Here is a 17,349-nt window from a genome sequence, read left to right as displayed (position 1 = left end):
TAATGTAATGTATAAATAATATTAATGGGTGGTTACAAATTTACAACTTCACATGCACATTAAACGAAGACATGGAACAATAATTTCTAGTTCACACAAAGAATTCTAACCCACGATACGCCACCGTCGAGTACCAAACCCTTTGCACCAACCATAGTCATTTGACCGCTTATCTATAGAACATCATCTAATATTAATTTTTGATTATCAAAAAATCTCACCTTAAACCCCACAGATAATGGGCCACAAATCCAACAAAGGTAACGCGACCGCAGCAGACTTGCACCCGAAGCATTACGAGCTCACTTACTTGGACGCGAGCGAGCCAATAGGAGACACTATAGAGAACAATGCGGACTTCATCAGAGACATCAACGCTTTCAAAGTAGAGCTGCCCTTCATAACCATACCGAAAATCGAATTCGGACAATGCTGAGGTACCAAATCTTGGATACAGAAAACCACTATGTAGACAAAACCATCCTATTAAGTAAATTCTCGTTTTTGCGCTTCGTAGATGGCGCTGGTGATGTTTAAAGTCACCTCAGCTAAGAGTTAACCAAACAGGTTTGGTTCATGAGACTTAATACCATATTAGCGCCACCAAAACTTCTGGCTTAAATAAAAGTATTTATGTCCAAAGAAAATGGTTTTTAATGTAAAAGGCAAAAGGTTTATTTTGCTGTATTTACATGAACAAGAATTTTGACATGTTTTTAGTTACCTTCGTGCTCGAAAGTACATCGGCTAGCTGTTAATATTGTGATCGACCAATCACTTTGCACGTAACGTATTTTAATGGCATTATAAATACCAAAATGTGGGACGAATATCTGAAATACAGATACAATTACCAAGTAAAACATTAAATAGTAAAAAAAATATTTCAATTTGTCATTTCTAATTGACTATTCTGCGAATAAACACCGAAATAAACTCTAGAGGTAATATAATGGCCTTTTTAAAAGACACCAATTGCTATATCCATTAGGTAGATTTTGATATTTCTAATGTCATAAATGCTTCGTGATTTTAATCCTCAGTCATTGGACGTGCAGTAGCGTCGCGTGATAATTCTCAACTCTGATTGGTTGCCGTCTACACATTGAGACGGTCGTTCATTGTTTCATTCATTTTAATAGATAGCCAGTAAATCTCGCTACCCTTATACCTTTAATGGATTATCGACTTTATGATGATGTAATAAAGGTGATTTTTAATGAAGAATTTACATCATTTGGGGTAGCTTGATTTGCTGGTGTCCTATATAACTTGACCATTGACCATTAAACATTTTCTTATTTTATACTTTTGTAATTTAATTCCGTCCGAATTTTCTATTTCTGCCTTTCACCTTATTTTACAATTTTCTTTTTTTTTTTAATAACTATCATCGCAACATCTGTGGATTTTGGAATATTTACTTTTAGATCAGCTTGAAATTATTTTATAGATTCACGCTATTTTCTTTATAAACGGGATGTTACAGGGATTTTGAACATGACAAAGTATGATGTATACCACTATTGCATGAATAAGATTAGACAAAATTATATGACCAAGTTAAAAACATCGAAAAATTTGACTCCTGATACAGTGCAGGAGATATTATAGTGCACAAGCATAAAAAACTAGATGCACAGTAAATTCACCTTTCTATCACTGTCATTAAAGTTGAAAATAGTATACGGAAAAACGTTGCTTGGTAAAGCGTAAACAACTTCTCATTAGGCATAGCCATATTATGAGGAAATGTCCAGAAAATCAGATAAACAGAAATCTCAAAAAAACACACAGAACTCATTCGGCTCACCATCGCCACTAAAGCTTGTACAGTATATTTAATTAATTATATACCAATCTTTATATAGATCGCTATATTTTATTAAAAATAAAAGTGTAATTAAGGCGTTAGGTATTAACGTACATAGTTTGTATATAAAAATGAAATAGATACGTAATACTAACATAATATATAGAAACACGCAAAATATATAAATATATATTTGTCCTAGACTTTTGAAGTTAGCGGATTAAAAGGCTCGTATCCAAACGAAGCTATTTTTTGCATTGGTCACACTTCAAAAGTCTGGGATTAAGGTTGACATTTATTGAACGTAAATTATTATTTATTAGCCTTACTCAGAGTCATTTGACCTCTCGTATATAAAAGACGACAATAGAAAATACATTGTTTCGTGCGGTCTGGGTTAATGATTACATACTTAAAGTATTCCTAAGTGCCGATTTTGTTCCTAAAACAATTGTTTACGACTGGGTTGTATAACAATTAACACGTTAACCGCCACATCGGTCACTGGTGACTGACGCTTAGCGGAGGATTTGCCTTCAACAGTTTTGTTTCAGCACTTAATGCTTTAAATGACTGAGTGGGGCGTTAGGAGAAAATACTCGTTACTTCTGCTAAACCATTCTGTCCCTCTCGCACCATTGACATCAAACATGTATAAGACAAGGATAAATAGTAATCTATATTAACTGCTTTGCATCTCATTTTGGCTTTTAATGTCTCATTATCTCATTCTAACACTTGCATTTAGGGCTTAGTGCGAAAAGGACAGTAATATATGGTGTACTGCGCTTTATAAACGTCAACCTATATATTAAAAGGTATTTAAAATAACATTACATATTTAACTAATGTGTTTTATAGTTGTTTCAACCGATTTTAACCTGTATAACTGTAACTTAAAGATTAATATTGAATGCGTGAATGGTATATTGATTTTCTACTACTAGTTAAAGGGATTTTACCCTTATTTCGAGTGCAATATATACCAAAATCGGTTGAAGTAACGGTAAATAGCGTTGGTTTTTATTTAAAGTTATTTATTAAATAATGAATTTGTAAATATTGTACTTAAACATGGCTACCCCGCGGCTATATGTTGGATATTCGTAAAATATTTATGAAATAAAGAATGACTGTCAAATTTATTGATTATAGTGTTAATAAATAGTCTCAATAGGACACTTTTGTTGTTTTATTTCATTTATTAATGTAGCTTACCTTTTTTTACTTAAGAGTTTATATCATCATCGATAGCCCGATAGGAAAGCTCCACTGCTGGTCCATGGACTTCCTCTACATCAGAGGTTCCCAAACTTTTCTTACTCAAGGTCCACATTGTATTATCCTTATTAGGTTAAGGACCACTGTTACTATTACTTTTTCCACATGGTCCCACACTAAGATTTCCAGAAACTAGTGGTCCACGGACCACTTGTCTCTTTGATACCACTGACATTTAAGTTTGTCAGAGAGCGCTATTATCAAGAACTCTTGTCAAATCTCTTACTGTATATTTTAATAACCGATCTTAATCTAAAATCTGTGGATCAATCTAAATTATTGTATGAAACTCTATAGAATGTTAAAAATCAATTTGAATCTAGACATTTTGTAATGAGGTCAATTAAATCTGAGGTTAGTCAGCAGGGATGATAAAATCTAATCATGTAATCTACACTACCGTCATTAGATAGAAGCCAGAAGGTAATAAAAAAAGTTGTGTTATTGAATGTTTTATTACAAAAAAAAATAAGAGTATAATTATATAAATGCGTAAGATGTATCCCTAATCAGTAGACGACCTGTATCCTCCCGTCCAAGCCCTTGATGATGACGCCCTGTCTCCTCATGTAGTTCTGCAGCATCATGTAGTCTAGATCGGGGAACGTCTCGAGGTTCTTTCTGTTATCCGATATCATCTGGAAATAATGTGTGATAGGTACTTATAGTGAAATTCTTACTAGTTTCATAATACCGTAAAACGGGGTGAATAGCATTCGAGAGGTGAATAGATACAGAAAGGGGGTGAATAGATACAGAAAAGGGGTGAACAGATACAGAAGAGGGGTGAATAGATACAGAAAGGGGGTGAATAGATACAGAAGAGGGGTGCATAAATATTGGAAAAATGTTCTAACATCTATTCACCCCTTTCTTGTGTCTATTCACCCTTTGCATTCTATTCACCCCGTCTCACCGTTAGTTACTTTGCGGAAGAAAGGAAATGTTAAGTAGTGAGTTCCATGACTTTGGATTTAAGTTTGTATGGCAAGGCTTCTGTTTAACTTGCCACCAAATATGGCAAACATGTAACAGACTAAATAGTAAATTATCACCGAAATAATGGGCACGCCCCGGGAATTAAACTTGAGACGCCTCTCCTTGACGAACTCGTCAAATTTTGTTAGACAAATTAACCAAAATTTGTTATGAATACTGAATTTACACATACCGAGTATCCGCCACCACCGTCGCCGATGTAGTTTTGCGAGAGCACCCGGTAGGTGGCGTCGGGGTCGAGCGGCAAGTACCGCGGCACGTCGCAGTCTATGCAACGTATTGTGGCAGTCACTCGCGACCCGATTGGATTCGACGCATTGATTATGACGCGCATACCTGCAAAAATGCAAATATTACGTTTTGTTAACAAAATAGTATTTGTACACACAAAACACAAGAGGAAACCTCTGAAAATTATTAAAAAAACATCACCTGCACGTTAATAAATTCGGAAATCTTTCCAAAAAATTAGAGAAAAGCCCAAAGAATTAAATATTGTATATGTTGTTTTAGTACAAAGTGTTACACATCTAAAACATCTGATACTGGAACATTCGCAGTAACAGCTGATTCGCTTCACCAGGAGAGCCATGTTTCTGTATGAATGACATTCGCAGTAACAGCTGATTCGCTCTATGTGAGAGCCATGCTTCTGTATGAATGGACCGACCGGAGTGATACACTGTAGCACAGAGAATCGGTAAAAAACTCCTCTCGTTTTGCCACCCATGTTCATGGCTGATTGCTTACCACCAGGTGATCAGTCCATTAGAACCATGGTAAAGTATACCTCCAATCTGCAGCATGCGTCCGCTATTGAAGGTGTCGCTCCAGTTGACTCCGACGGAGAACTCCAGCGCCTCCTGCAGGTACCGGCCCTCCAGCTCGTACACTTGTACCGAGTTCTCGAACGGTAGGGCCATCAACAACGCCTCGGTCGTCACGTCTGTAAAACAAAGGATATTTAAGTTATAAACTTGCATAGGTTTTAGTTTCGGGAGGGGTTCAAGAAAGACGACCTATTAAATGTGTGACCAAAAAAAAAACCTTCATACAATAGTGTAGTATAATGTCTAAGTGCGCATTTCGGGGGGGGGTTGAACCCCCAAACCCCTGGCTACGCCTATGTAAACTTGTACATAAACGATGTCGTGGTGACCCAAAGGTTTAAGACGCCCGCTTCTCATGCATGAGAGTGCGGGATCGAAACCTACCAACGGCAAGTACCAATGTGACTTTTTCCGAGTTATATGTGCTTTCTAAGATTATTTAGACACCTCTGACAAACGGTGAAGAAAAACATCGATGGGCTTATAATTTCTGATTAAAGTTTGAAACCGCCAACCTGCATTGAGCAAGCGTGGTGATTAATGCTCAAACCTTCTCCGTGTGAGAAGAGGCTTTGGTCAGCAGTGGCCACTTATAGGCTGTTGATGTTCGGGAATATATGAAAATAACAAACAGGTACAAGCCCCTAGTTTAAGAATTAAGAAGTTTAACATAATTAAGAATCCGTACTACTTACTTCCAGGAAGGATTTGGGTCCTGAGTCCCCCGGTGTTGATCAGACACAAGTGAGCGTGGTTCCAATTCGGGCCCTTAGCGTAACGTACCATCTGCAATCAAATATACTTAAGTATTAAGCGAGTACACTTATGATTTGAATATTATTAAGATTGATGTTCGAACAGAATTGACATAACGCAACTTCACTTAAAAATCCTTTTCTCTTTAATTATGCGCATACCTTATGCCTTGTTCGCGTTACGCTAGTAGTTTAGTCGAGTACCGAGTATTTAGTAACTCTCTGTCGCCTCGATTTTGGGACAGAAGCTACTACGTACTTTGTTAATGGACTAACATACTATAGCGCGGCAACCCTAGCATTATATCTTTGAAACCGTCCGCTAGAGCGCGCAGTGTGTGTGAGAGATGACGTTTGGCTATTGACGTTCGCGCGGGCAATCGGCTCGCGCTCAAAAGTTAATTAGTAAGTGAGTTTTTGTAAGACATTCTGTGTGCTAAAGCGTGTATTCTTGAACAATAAACTGTTACCATAATCAGTGAGTCTTGATTCGCTCCCCACAGACGCTATAAGTGGCGCCCAACGTGGGGCGCCAACTCTCACACACACTGCGTGCTCTAGCGGACGGCTTCAAAGATATAATGCTAGGGTTGCCGCGCTATAATACTAGTAGGTATTAGGCGCATTAGGCGCAGTACTGATATATTCGTTAAACTATAGTAGCGATATAGGTGTATATTAGTAAGTATATGAGTAGTAAACAAGCGCTACCTCATCGAGGAACCCGTCGCAGGCCCAGCTGCCGAGGTTGCACTCGTCCATGGAGCACCGCGAGCGACTGAGCGACACGCGCGACTCGCCCAGCACCTCCTTGCCTTTCGCGTCCACCTCGATGCGCCACTCGTCCAATATCTTCAACATTCCTTCATCTGCCAATTTCATTTCATGTCTTTTATAGGATATACGAAATATACAATATGGGATATACAAAATAGGATGTATAAAAGAGAAGATGGATCATCTAATGGTGAGCAACGAGTGGATATTCATAATATCCTGTATTATAAGTGCATTGCCGGTATTTTGAGGAGAGGGTTTGCATTTGGCCTATGGCAACCTCACTCATACAACGAAAAACAATGTAAGCATGTCTTCTGATTTATTTTATTGTGGGATCCAAGACATTCATATCCCTGAATCTAATCGTCCAGTGTCTTCTCCCGCCTTGGCTGAGGCAGGAGGGAGTGTCAGACACTTATTGACTAAAAACCACCCCGGTCCTTCTCCTGCTTTGAGCCGGAGACCCGGTAACCTTTACGTTGTCCGCAGCTCCAGATATCTACAGTAGATGCTGGCTTACAGAAGTTGCAGTGGTTTTGTAAAGTTGTGACTTGTCCTAAAAAAATGTTCTATTGACAATGCAATGTACCTTGCACGATCGAGGAGCCGAGGAACACAGGCTCTCCCTGCCAGCGCTCCACGATGCCCTGCGCGTTGATGAACAGCTTGATGTTGCCCAGGTACCGCGTGTAACACGACGCTTGCACTATCGGGATCTGAAACAATACAACACTACTTGTAAATGAGGCTCTCTTAATTGCATGTGAGTGAATTCATTATATTTAGTAGAATAGTACTAGGTGAAATGGTGCTTTTCATCATCCTTTCTTTAATTTTAAGGAACCTCTAAAGCTTAGGGCTTAGTTTAAGTGCCTCACGTTAAATAACTCTCGTTAATTTTTTGATTTCATATTAAAACTTGAGGCAACACGAATTATGTGAATTAGCGAATTATCCACCATGAAACCGTGGCGTTTTAAGGTCCGCGTCCCGCATCGCAGGCATTTGTCTAGTATAGAAACTCATACAACTGCGTCAACTGATCCGCATCGTACGGACTGCATCATAGGCAATGCATACCGATGACGTGATACGGAATGTGTACGATGCGTGCGATACGTCCGATGCGGACATGTGGACGATTAAACTTACCGTTTTTTTTATTTAAAAAAATTACATAAACAAAAAGAAATAGTTTACCCGGTGTCCATTAGCTTGTGTTACAACAGTGGGGTACTCTCCCAGCGCGGTGTCGCCGTTGGGCGTGGGCCCAGTGTACAGCAGCGTGTGGGAGTGGCCGCCCACTATAACGTCCACTGTTGGAGACACACGCTCTGCTAACCAACTAAAAATATAAATAATTGATTTACTATTATTAATACTACATGATTAACTTTAGGTACGCCAGTTATGTTAAAAATGTTAGGGCACGTAATAGATGCAAGTATTGTCACACATATTATTCTGATCTGCAAAACACAAATAAGATAGTGTTCGGAAACAGTCCTTGTAATTACATTGCTCTTTAAAAAAAATTAAATACCTTGTTGCATTGTCCAAATACTAATATTTGCTTTAAATGCATGCATCTGTCTAACGGTTAACCGTAACCCTTAGGCTACATCCATACGGCACACAGTTTTGATATGGCAGACCAAATTCCACGCGAACAAAACCGGGGGTAAATGCTAGTTTTCAAATTTCAATATTACTGCATCGTAATAAAGTTGAAATTCGCTAGAAATACTGACATATCGCTGGTGTATCCGACGTGTGACAGCACGACTATGATGTCGACTCCATCCGCCGTCAAAATGGCCGCCTCGCGGTTTATCGCCTCTAGCTCGTCCTCCATCTTCACATTGCCGATAGGAGCTGAGAACTAAAACAATTAACAATCAGCCGTCGCACAGCGGGTATCCATCCTTACGTTGTCGAAACTTCTACGGTTCGGACTAAGCGTTTCGCTTCGTCGTTTATTCCGCGTACATCGAGAGACTGGAACAATCTGCCTGCTGCGGTTTTTCCATCCGATTACAATGTGGGTGTCTTCAAGTCTAGAGTGAATAGGCTCTTAATAAACTAGTGCGCCTCACCATCAACGATTACATCACTACTTACCATCAGGTGGGATTGTAGTCAAGCATTAGTTTATATCGAATAAAAAAAAACAATCTTGTATTAGGTGGGCACAGGTTCTCACATGGAAAAACTTTAATGCATAACCTTAAAGTACAGTACCCTTAGTACGAGTTTAATTTATAGAATAGAATCAGGCGTTACTTTGCGGAAATCCATGCTACATTAATAATACAGTAATATTTTTAATTCCGCTCTTAGGTACTGGCTAAACCACCCCGTTCCTTCTCCTGCTTTGAGCCGGAGCCCCGGTAACCTTTTACGTTGTCCGCAGCTCCAGATCGGGCATTAGCCCTACTAGGCCCCATCTGTAGTATGAGTTTGTTTTTGTTTGTTTAAAATAATCGAAACGAAAGCGCGCTCGGCGCTCTGATTGGTTGATTTCTTCGAGCCGGCCAATCAAAGGGCCGAATGCACTCTCAGTCTTATGGTTTACTGATATTTACATGTTCTGCATTGTACACTGGGTCTGTATTTACCATTATGACAGTACTAGACTCAGAGACTTCGTACCTGTTGCAATAACACGCCAATGATACCAATCCTCCGGCCCTTCCTATTAACGATGACGTGGTTCTTGACGTAGGGTGTCATCTCCGGCTCTAACTCCGTGTTCACGTTGGCACCAAGCATGGGCGCGTTCAGACGTTCAAGGTAAGGTAGTAGACCGTCTATCCCGTGGTCGAACTCGTGGTTGCCTAGCACCTGTAGGAAATAACGGACAGGTGAACAAACAGATAAACTTATATGTGTGTACCAAATGAGTAGGTGCCTATCAGTAGTGGTGTACCTACAGTACCGGATTAGCAGGAGCCAGCAAAATGCTACGGGCCCACCGCCTGTTTCCAAATCAACAAAAAACTGACTTGAAAAACCTTCACAAAAAGCTTTTTTGCAAACGTTCTGGTTTATTTAGGCAATGTAACTCCAGGGCCTCCTATTCACATTTGCTACAGGCCCGGCGTTGGCTTTATCCGACTCTGTGTACCTACCTGTGTGAGCTACACACTGCTTCACAGAACAGGTTATAAGAACACATGACTTACATGAGCGTCATGATCCAGCAAGTTCATGAAGTTGTAGCTGACGTTCCACCTGAGGAAGTTGTACCAGACGGTGCCCTGGAAGGTGTCTCCTCCGTTCAGGAGCAGGGAGTCAGGTTCTGCCTCCTTCGCTTGCTTTATGGCCGTGTAGAGACGGGCGAAGCCCCCGATGCAAGTCTCTACTTCTGGCTGACATACTCCGCCTGATGGACTTATCTCGTCGAAGCTAAGGAGACACAGATATTTAGTGATCTCATTTTAACAGTTATTTGTTTAGCTATCATTACCTACATACCGTATTTTGTATGTATTTTTAACAAATACATAATTTTGTTATTGTCATATATTATCATTAATAGGTATTCAGAATTTCCATATACCCATATATCGTTCATCAAGGCAAACAAGGCGTTCAAAAATCCTTGCGAGGTTCCTCGTAAAAATTATACGGTATAATTATGATGATGATGTAGATAGAATTCACAGGAAAATACCTATCTACATTTATTTTAATAAGCTTTAGGGCAAATTTATTGAGGTATGGTAAGCTGTCTCACATTGAACCAGGTAAATTTCAAAGTCTCATAGTGGGCTGGATTTTCAATCAATGTCTTTAATTTTTTGTGTATACTTAGCAAATTTATCTAGCTTTAATTTTGTAAAACATTAATTTCTCATATTCCTTTTAGTTTCAGTGTAAACAAGGTTTTCATGAAAAATGATTTTTGGTTCAATGAGTACTTCAGGTGGTACACATTTAACCAGGGTATGGTCCACATTTAGCCACCTTATTTCTATGTATTCTAGTTCCATTTATAAGCGAAATCAAAGCGAAAAACTTTGTGAGAATAATAAAAACAGGAATAGTGAATTATACAATTTTTATTTATTATAAAACAAACTATTCAACAGTCTAATAATCAGCCTTATATTTAATTTTATTAAAATCACTTTAAATCTTATACGAATACTTTCACCTGTGCAGTTTAAGGGCTTTAAGCATGTTGCCAGCCAAATGCCCACCACTTTTCTTGTTAACACTTCGTTTCGCACCATTTTATAACAAATTAAAAACATTTCTTTAAAAAAACTCATTTAGTGACTGGGATGTACGTAATGTTCCAAGGCTCAATGTGTACCACCCTCAGGTGGCTCACTGTGAGACACACCACGTTTTGATAACTAACTTCAATATTTTACCGGCAAATCAATCTCGTAAAAACACGAATTATAGCGCTTTTAATTGCTAACTAACCATAGAAAACAATGTATATATAATTAAATTGATATTATTTAATCGAAAAAAGCTAAAAAAGAATTGAATTTGCAAAAAAGATTTACTTTTTGAGTCAGTTTGCTTTCGAATGCTCCTCATAAAAACACTTTGCTCGCGATCGCCACGTAAACTAGTGGGCAGGAATGGAACGTAAATACCTCTCTTTTACTCATATTAGCGCACTTTAGCAATGTCACATTTTCGAGATTCGGCGGTGGTTAAATGTAGCTGCCTGGTTCAATGTGAGACACCCGACCCTACATAATATGCATTATTATTTTTTTCATCAAAATAATGAACTTTAAACAAAGCATTCTTCAAAAATATGCAAATGCGTGACGATCGTATCTCTACGTCGACGTTGTTTGATTGCGAGATAGACGCTTATCTATCTCATTAACCATTTATCGAATCATAAAACACATGTAAAGATTACCGGTTTAAGTGATTATGTACCTACGAAGGCAAGACCACTAGGTACATTCGTAAAAACAAATAAGTAGGTAATTGACTGAGCTGGACTAATCTCATAAGCTATGGGTATATTTCTACGGCTATATCTACTTAATTATTCCTGATTGGTGGTATTAGTAAGTAGTATATAGCTCTATTTTTTATCATGACTGACTGTGCCTTGTTAACTGTAAATTATTTCTGTAATAAATGTTTAGCAACATTTTACGTGACGTCGCGTACGCAGGCTGCTCATGATGAAGAGTCACAGAGGTGTGACTCGAAACTATTAAAGCTTTTCTCCATTAATGTACATGAGTAGGTCAACCGTGATTTTTATAGTTAATGTAGTTAATTTATGTCTCACGATAGTTATTATAAAATTTTAGTAACAAATTCATAGTTACCAAGGGAAAATCTTTTGATAGATATATGATCACGTGAACATGTAGGATAGGTAGGTAAATATTCCTCCTTCTCGTGTGCGTGTGGTACTCGCAATTACAATAAATTGGTGAATCAATCGTACATCATAATAAATAGGTAGTAAATGATGCCAAAAATACAATAACTACACTACCCTTTGTTAAGCGACTAACTAGGTTATTTTAAACTTAAGTTCCCTTGACACAAACACGCAATGCAATAAAGGTACGTATATTAGATATACTTAATAAACTTTATTTAGCTAGCAATATAGCGTTCATAAGGAATTCATTAAGTTTGTAATCGAAATGCCAAAAGGAGTCTTATGTCGTCAACGGCACTTATAAAGAGATACGCGATTATTCAGTACCGAGTATGTATTATTTCAGTAATTATTTTTGGGGAGTTTTGAAAGGGTCGGTCAACGAAAGAAAATCGTACAGATCGTTAGAACTAGCCATTTGAAGCACAGTAGTTAATACATATGTTACTAAAGTTTTAGGATCCAAAATGTAGAAGCTATAGGTACCTACATTGCTTACTAAAGGTGCTATCTGTACCAAAGTATTTGAGGCAATTGCGATCATAATGTGAAAAGTAATCGTGGTCTGTTTGTGGTCGAATATCTTAAAATTACTCCTATCCTGGGGAAGTAGGGGGGAGTGCCAGATCGTCACTGACTGAAAACCACCTCATTCCAACTCCTGCTCCGTACCAAATACATATTAAGTAATAAGGTAAATAATCGAAAATCAGAACATAGATATTTAAGTAATCTTGAACGTTAATTACAGTTTCATGGAAAGAGAAAGAAATTAAAGTCTCCAATCCTTCTTCTGTACCCACAAAATATCCCTTTCTCAGTTTACGACCTACGATAAAACAATCGTCAATATCCCAACAAAAAGTTAAATACAACCAAAAAACAACTTAAAAAATCTACTTACTGCGCATGAAAATCATTGTAGTGTATAATATTGAGCTCGTACAGGTTGTCGCTGGCTGCCGCCGAGCACGCGAGCAGCGCGAGGTACACCACCACCTGTGTCATGCTGGCCCAGCGCACACACTGCCCGCGACCCACCACTTATCAACACAACACCACTATATCACACGATTACACCGCTATTGATTAGCTGCGCATATCTTCAGGCCTATATTTTTATTTCCTTATTATAGATTCGCAATGTACTTATTATTACTATTAATTTGTTTTATGTACTTAATAAGAGTTGAATTAAGAGGTTCTTTTTAGATAAAAAAACTAATTATTTTCTGTTACAAAAAATATGTTTAATTTGATAATAAAATATGTAGATTTTCATCTACAAAACATCTCTTGTTTAAAAGTAATTTTAAGTAAAATAATTATGCGTTTTTATTACAATAAGATTTAGCAAAGAACTGACTTCAGTGTGCGGATACGCAGTCTATCTACTTATCTTTATAAAGTTATCATAATCATCAATCAATACATATAATAAAATCGTAGAAAAGTGCTGTCTGTACATTGAAAATAAAATTAAAAAAAATAGCAGGGGTTATTGTTATGTCGATGTCGAACCCAAAAATGTAATTAACTTTTTTTTTGTCTGTTTGTCTGTTTGTCTGTTTGTCTGTTTGTCTGTTCGTCTGTGCGCGCTAATCTCAGAAACGGCTGATCCGAGTTGGATGCGGTTTTCACGAATATATTGTGGGATGCTTAAATTTACATTTAGTGTTTGTTTCATGTCAATCGGTTCATAAATAAAAAAGTTATGTCAAATTAAAGAATCACGTCGAACATTCTATACTTATACCATTAATCTCCGCAACTATTTGACGGATTTGGTTGAAATTTGGTACAGATATAGTTTAGAACCTTAGAAAGGACATAGATATATTTTTTCATAGATATATTTCAAAAATCAAAAAATAAAATAAAAATAAAATAAAAATAAAATAAAAATAAAATAAGAATAAAATAAAAATAAAATAAAAATAAAATAAAAATAAAATAAAAAAAAAAAAAAAAAAAAAATAAAAAAAAAATAAAATAAAATAAAAATAAAATAAAAAAAAAATAAAATAAAAATAAAATAAATATAAAATAATAATAAAATAAAAATAAAAATAAAATAAAAATAAAATAAAATAAAAATAAAATAAAAATAAAATAAAAATAAAATAAAAATAAAATAAAAATAAAAATAAAAATAAAATAAAATAAAAATAAAATAAAAATAAAATAAAAATAAAAATAAAATAAAAATAAAATAAAAATAAAATAAAAATAAAATAAAAATAAAAATAAAATAAAAATAAAATAAAAATAAAATAAAAATAAAATAAAAATAAAATAAAAATAAAATAAAAATAAAATAAAAATAAAAATAAAAATAAAATAAAATATTATATTATTATTTAGGTTTTTCCTGCGGGTCGCGGGACGCGATGCTTATTTTCACCGGGTCAAACCCGAGAAGGAGAGACCTCCCCACCAAAAATAAAAATAAAATATAATATATAATACAGCGCCATCTATTGTTCAATTTCGTACTTATAGTACGGAATTGAACAATGTCGGGCTGTTCCTATACTCCGTAGATAGATGGCGTTGATCGCGCAATGGTGTAATTACAATTGTTCAGTTCGTGTTATTGTTTTAATTCATTGGAAATTTGTTTTTACAAAATAGTAAAAAGCAATGAAAAATATAACATAATACAACTTTTAGTACAAAGAAAACGCTCTAACGGAGTATAGATAATTCTATGTCGATCGTTACACGACTTCGGTTCATGTTATTGTTTTAATTCATCGAAAAAAGTTAACAAATAGTAAAAAGGTATGAAAAAAATTATATCAATATAATTAAACTTTTAGTACAAAGAAAATGCCCGAACGGAGTATAAATAAATAATCCAAGTTGTCTTTATCCTCGATAGATGGCGTTGGGATCGAAATAGATTGCGCTATGGTTTCGTTACATTCATTTGGTTGGGTATCGGCCGAGCGCTTCGGTACTATCGTAGAAAAAGTGTATTATCAGTCGTATGATTATTTGTCTGTAGTGGTCCTGCTGTTTCGTATATTCTAAATTAGTTTCGTTGTATTTGTCAATTAATAAGTTTATTTGTTGGGTTTTCCTGGTTTTCTGGTTAAACTTTTTAACGTAGGTTTAGTTTGATATCGATTATTAGTAGTTACTGTAGTTAGTTTTTTTAATAAAATTGTAAGTCTAATTTATAAATTAATTAGATTAGATTTAAGTCGTTTCTTTTAAATTATTTAGTTTAAGCTTGGTTATTATAGCATAAAGGATAGGTTCGAATATAATTTCTTTTTTAAATGTTATAAATTCGTAATTCGTAGCTTTCTTTAGTTTTAAGTTAGTTTTCATCTTAAGTTCGGAAAGATTATAATATTTCTTTAGTTAAAGTCCGTTTTTAAACTATTTTTTCAATGCCCTAAGTGAGTATACATCTATTAAATTCAAACGCAGAGCTCATTATGTTGATTTTTGAAGAGTTCCCTGGAATATCTTCCACATCTCATTTTTGAAGAGATCCCGCGAGATCGGGAACTCATCATCATCATCATCATCATCATCAGCCTATAGCTATGGGAACTATGTGGTTAAAACCAAAAATTTGCCGGAAGTCACTATTCCACGCGAACGAAGTCGCGGGCAAAAGCTAGTGTTTATATATTTAGTTTTAAATGCAGTAGGTATTAGATATTAAAATGGTAATAAACTTAATGTTTATTTAACTCGTATCGTCACGCCTTTCTCCGAAGAGGTAGGCAGAGGTGCGCATTACGGAGCGTAATGCACTGTACAATGTACACCCACTTTTCACCATAATATGTGTTATAATAGTCCCATGTAATAGGGGACTGAGTCTATTCCCATATACTGGACACAATCCGTGCTATCCGCATTCCGTGCTATTAGTTACTGAGAAATTTTCGGAAAGCCCAAAAAAAGCCCAGAAGAGCATATACCGACCCGGGAATCGAACCCGAGACCCCCTTGCCCGGCAGTCTTACTTGCGACCACTCGACCAACGAGGCAGTCAATAATATAAATAAATATGAGTACTACATACCTATGTATAAAAAGATATCTATCAAATATGTTAATACATACCTTCTTCGAATTTGTATAAGTAGGTACACTGATTGCAGCATAATTATTATAATCTTAATTAAAGCGATAATCTATTAATTATTGTGCACTTATGCTTACACTTTAATGCTTTAATTACTCTGAAACCTTTTTAATTGTTCACAATCACCTGAAGTAAGCACTACCTACTTACTTCGTAATGCCAAAGATAATAGAGATAACACGAACCATCAACAACTAATTGACTACTGCATTTATGTTCTTTACTGTAAAAACATAAAACATGTTTAATATTTTTATTTAAAGTTAAAATGACCTTTTCACATACCAATCTACAAATCGTAATTTTATGGAATACTCAATACTTTATTGCTATTAATACTGGTCATTTATGCACGTTATTCATGATTATGGGCCCCGGTGTGACTTGAAACTTATCGAGCATCCTCGTATAGTCTATTTAAGACGAATCTCCCACAAAAAAATAGTATACCAACAGGTAAAACCCCTACAGTCTTGACGTAGGTATGTAGTTAAAATTAATGTTGAGCGCATGACTCGTTACTGATTTAGATAAATCATCATCATCATCAGCCGAGAGACGTCCACTGCTGAACAAAGGCCTCCCCCTTGGTCCTCCACGTAGAACGACAAGCCGCCACCTGCATCCACTGGCTCCCCGCCACTCTGACGATGTCGTCGGTCCACCTAGTGGGAGGTCTGCCCACGCTGCGTCTTCCGGTCCGCGGTCGCCACTCAGTCACCTTCCTGGCCCAGCGGCCATCAGTCCTCCGAGCGACGTGGCCTGCCCATTGCCACTTCAGCCTGCATATTTTGAGAGCTATGTCTGTAACTCTTGTTCTTTGGCGAATTTCCATATTTCGGATTTTGTCGCGCAAAGATACTCCGAGCATAGCTCTCTCCATCGCGCGCTGGGCGACTCTGAGCCTTTCTAAAAGGCCAGCAGTTAGGGACCATGTCTCGGTACCGTACGTCATCACTGGCAACACACACTGGTTGTACATCCTGGTCTTCAGACACTGCGGGATTTTTGACGAGAAGACTTCATGCAACTTCCCAAATGCTGCCCATCCGAGTTGGATTCTTCGAGCGACCTCTTTCTCGAAGTTGGACCTACCTAGCTGGATGATCTGACCCAGGTATGTGTAGTGGTCTACAACTTCGAGTATATCGTTCCCAACGACAACCGGTATAGGTGCAACATGGACATTTGACATGATTTTCGTCTTGTCCATGTTCATTTTAAGGCCCACCTGTTGGGAAACGGTATTGAGGTCGCTGAGCATGGTGTTCAGCTCTTCCAGCGACTCTGCCATTACGACTATGTCATCGGCGAAACGGAGATGAGTGATGTATTCGCCATTAATGTTGATGCCGCGTCCGCTCCAGTCCAAGAGCTTAAAAACGTCCTCCAGTGCGTTC

The 17,349-nt window shown here is 37.0% G+C and overlaps 2 protein-coding genes across 3 annotated transcripts in view; one reads left to right on the top strand and one right to left on the bottom strand.

The window, feature by feature from the left end:
* LOC118274568 (nardilysin) overlaps positions 1 to 2,994 on the top strand; it is a 41,538-nt gene extending 38,544 nt beyond the window's left edge. For both annotated transcript variants that reach the window (XM_050696703.1, XM_050696704.1), the window contains one exon: positions 236 to 2,994. In XM_050696703.1, the coding sequence (XP_050552660.1) occupies positions 236 to 436 (201 nt within the window). In that variant the 3' untranslated portion in view covers positions 437 to 2,994. The remainder of the gene's footprint in view (positions 1 to 235) is intronic.
* Positions 2,995 to 3,530: 536 nt separating this feature from the next.
* Positions 3,531 to 12,921, bottom strand: LOC118274567 (apyrase). Its single transcript, XM_035592140.2, has 11 exons — positions 12,743 to 12,921; positions 9,644 to 9,866; positions 9,111 to 9,302; positions 8,210 to 8,340; positions 7,659 to 7,803; positions 7,048 to 7,174; positions 6,390 to 6,547; positions 5,619 to 5,709; positions 4,884 to 5,039; positions 4,266 to 4,429; positions 3,531 to 3,732 (listed from the first exon to the last, which is right to left on the bottom strand). The coding sequence occupies exons 1-11, from the start codon at positions 12,844 to 12,846 to the stop codon at positions 3,604 to 3,606; spliced, it is 1,620 nt and encodes a 539-aa protein (XP_035448033.2). The 5' UTR covers positions 12,847 to 12,921; the 3' UTR covers positions 3,531 to 3,603.
* Positions 12,922 to 17,349: the final 4,428 nt, after the last annotated feature.

The sequence above is a fragment of the Spodoptera frugiperda genome, chromosome 11 (assembly GCF_023101765.2).
Source record: "Spodoptera frugiperda isolate SF20-4 chromosome 11, AGI-APGP_CSIRO_Sfru_2.0, whole genome shotgun sequence".
Lineage (NCBI taxonomy): Eukaryota > Metazoa > Arthropoda > Insecta > Lepidoptera > Noctuidae > Spodoptera > Spodoptera frugiperda.
The sequence above is the reverse complement of the archived record's forward strand: the minus strand, read 5'-3'. Positions and strand labels throughout refer to the sequence as shown.

Coding starts and splice junctions, on each gene's coding strand:
- LOC118274567 (XM_035592140.2), bottom strand. CDS start 12,846: ATGACACAGGTGGTGGTGTACCTCGCGCTGCTCGCGTGCTCGGCGGCA. Junction 5,040..5,618: donor GACCCAAATCCTTCCTGGAA/GTAAGTAGTACG, acceptor TTTGTTTTACAG/ACGTGACGACCGAGGCGTTG. Junction 4,430..4,883: donor ACGCATGCTGCAGATTGGAG/GTATACTTTACC, acceptor GCATTTTTGCAG/GTATGCGCGTCATAATCAAT.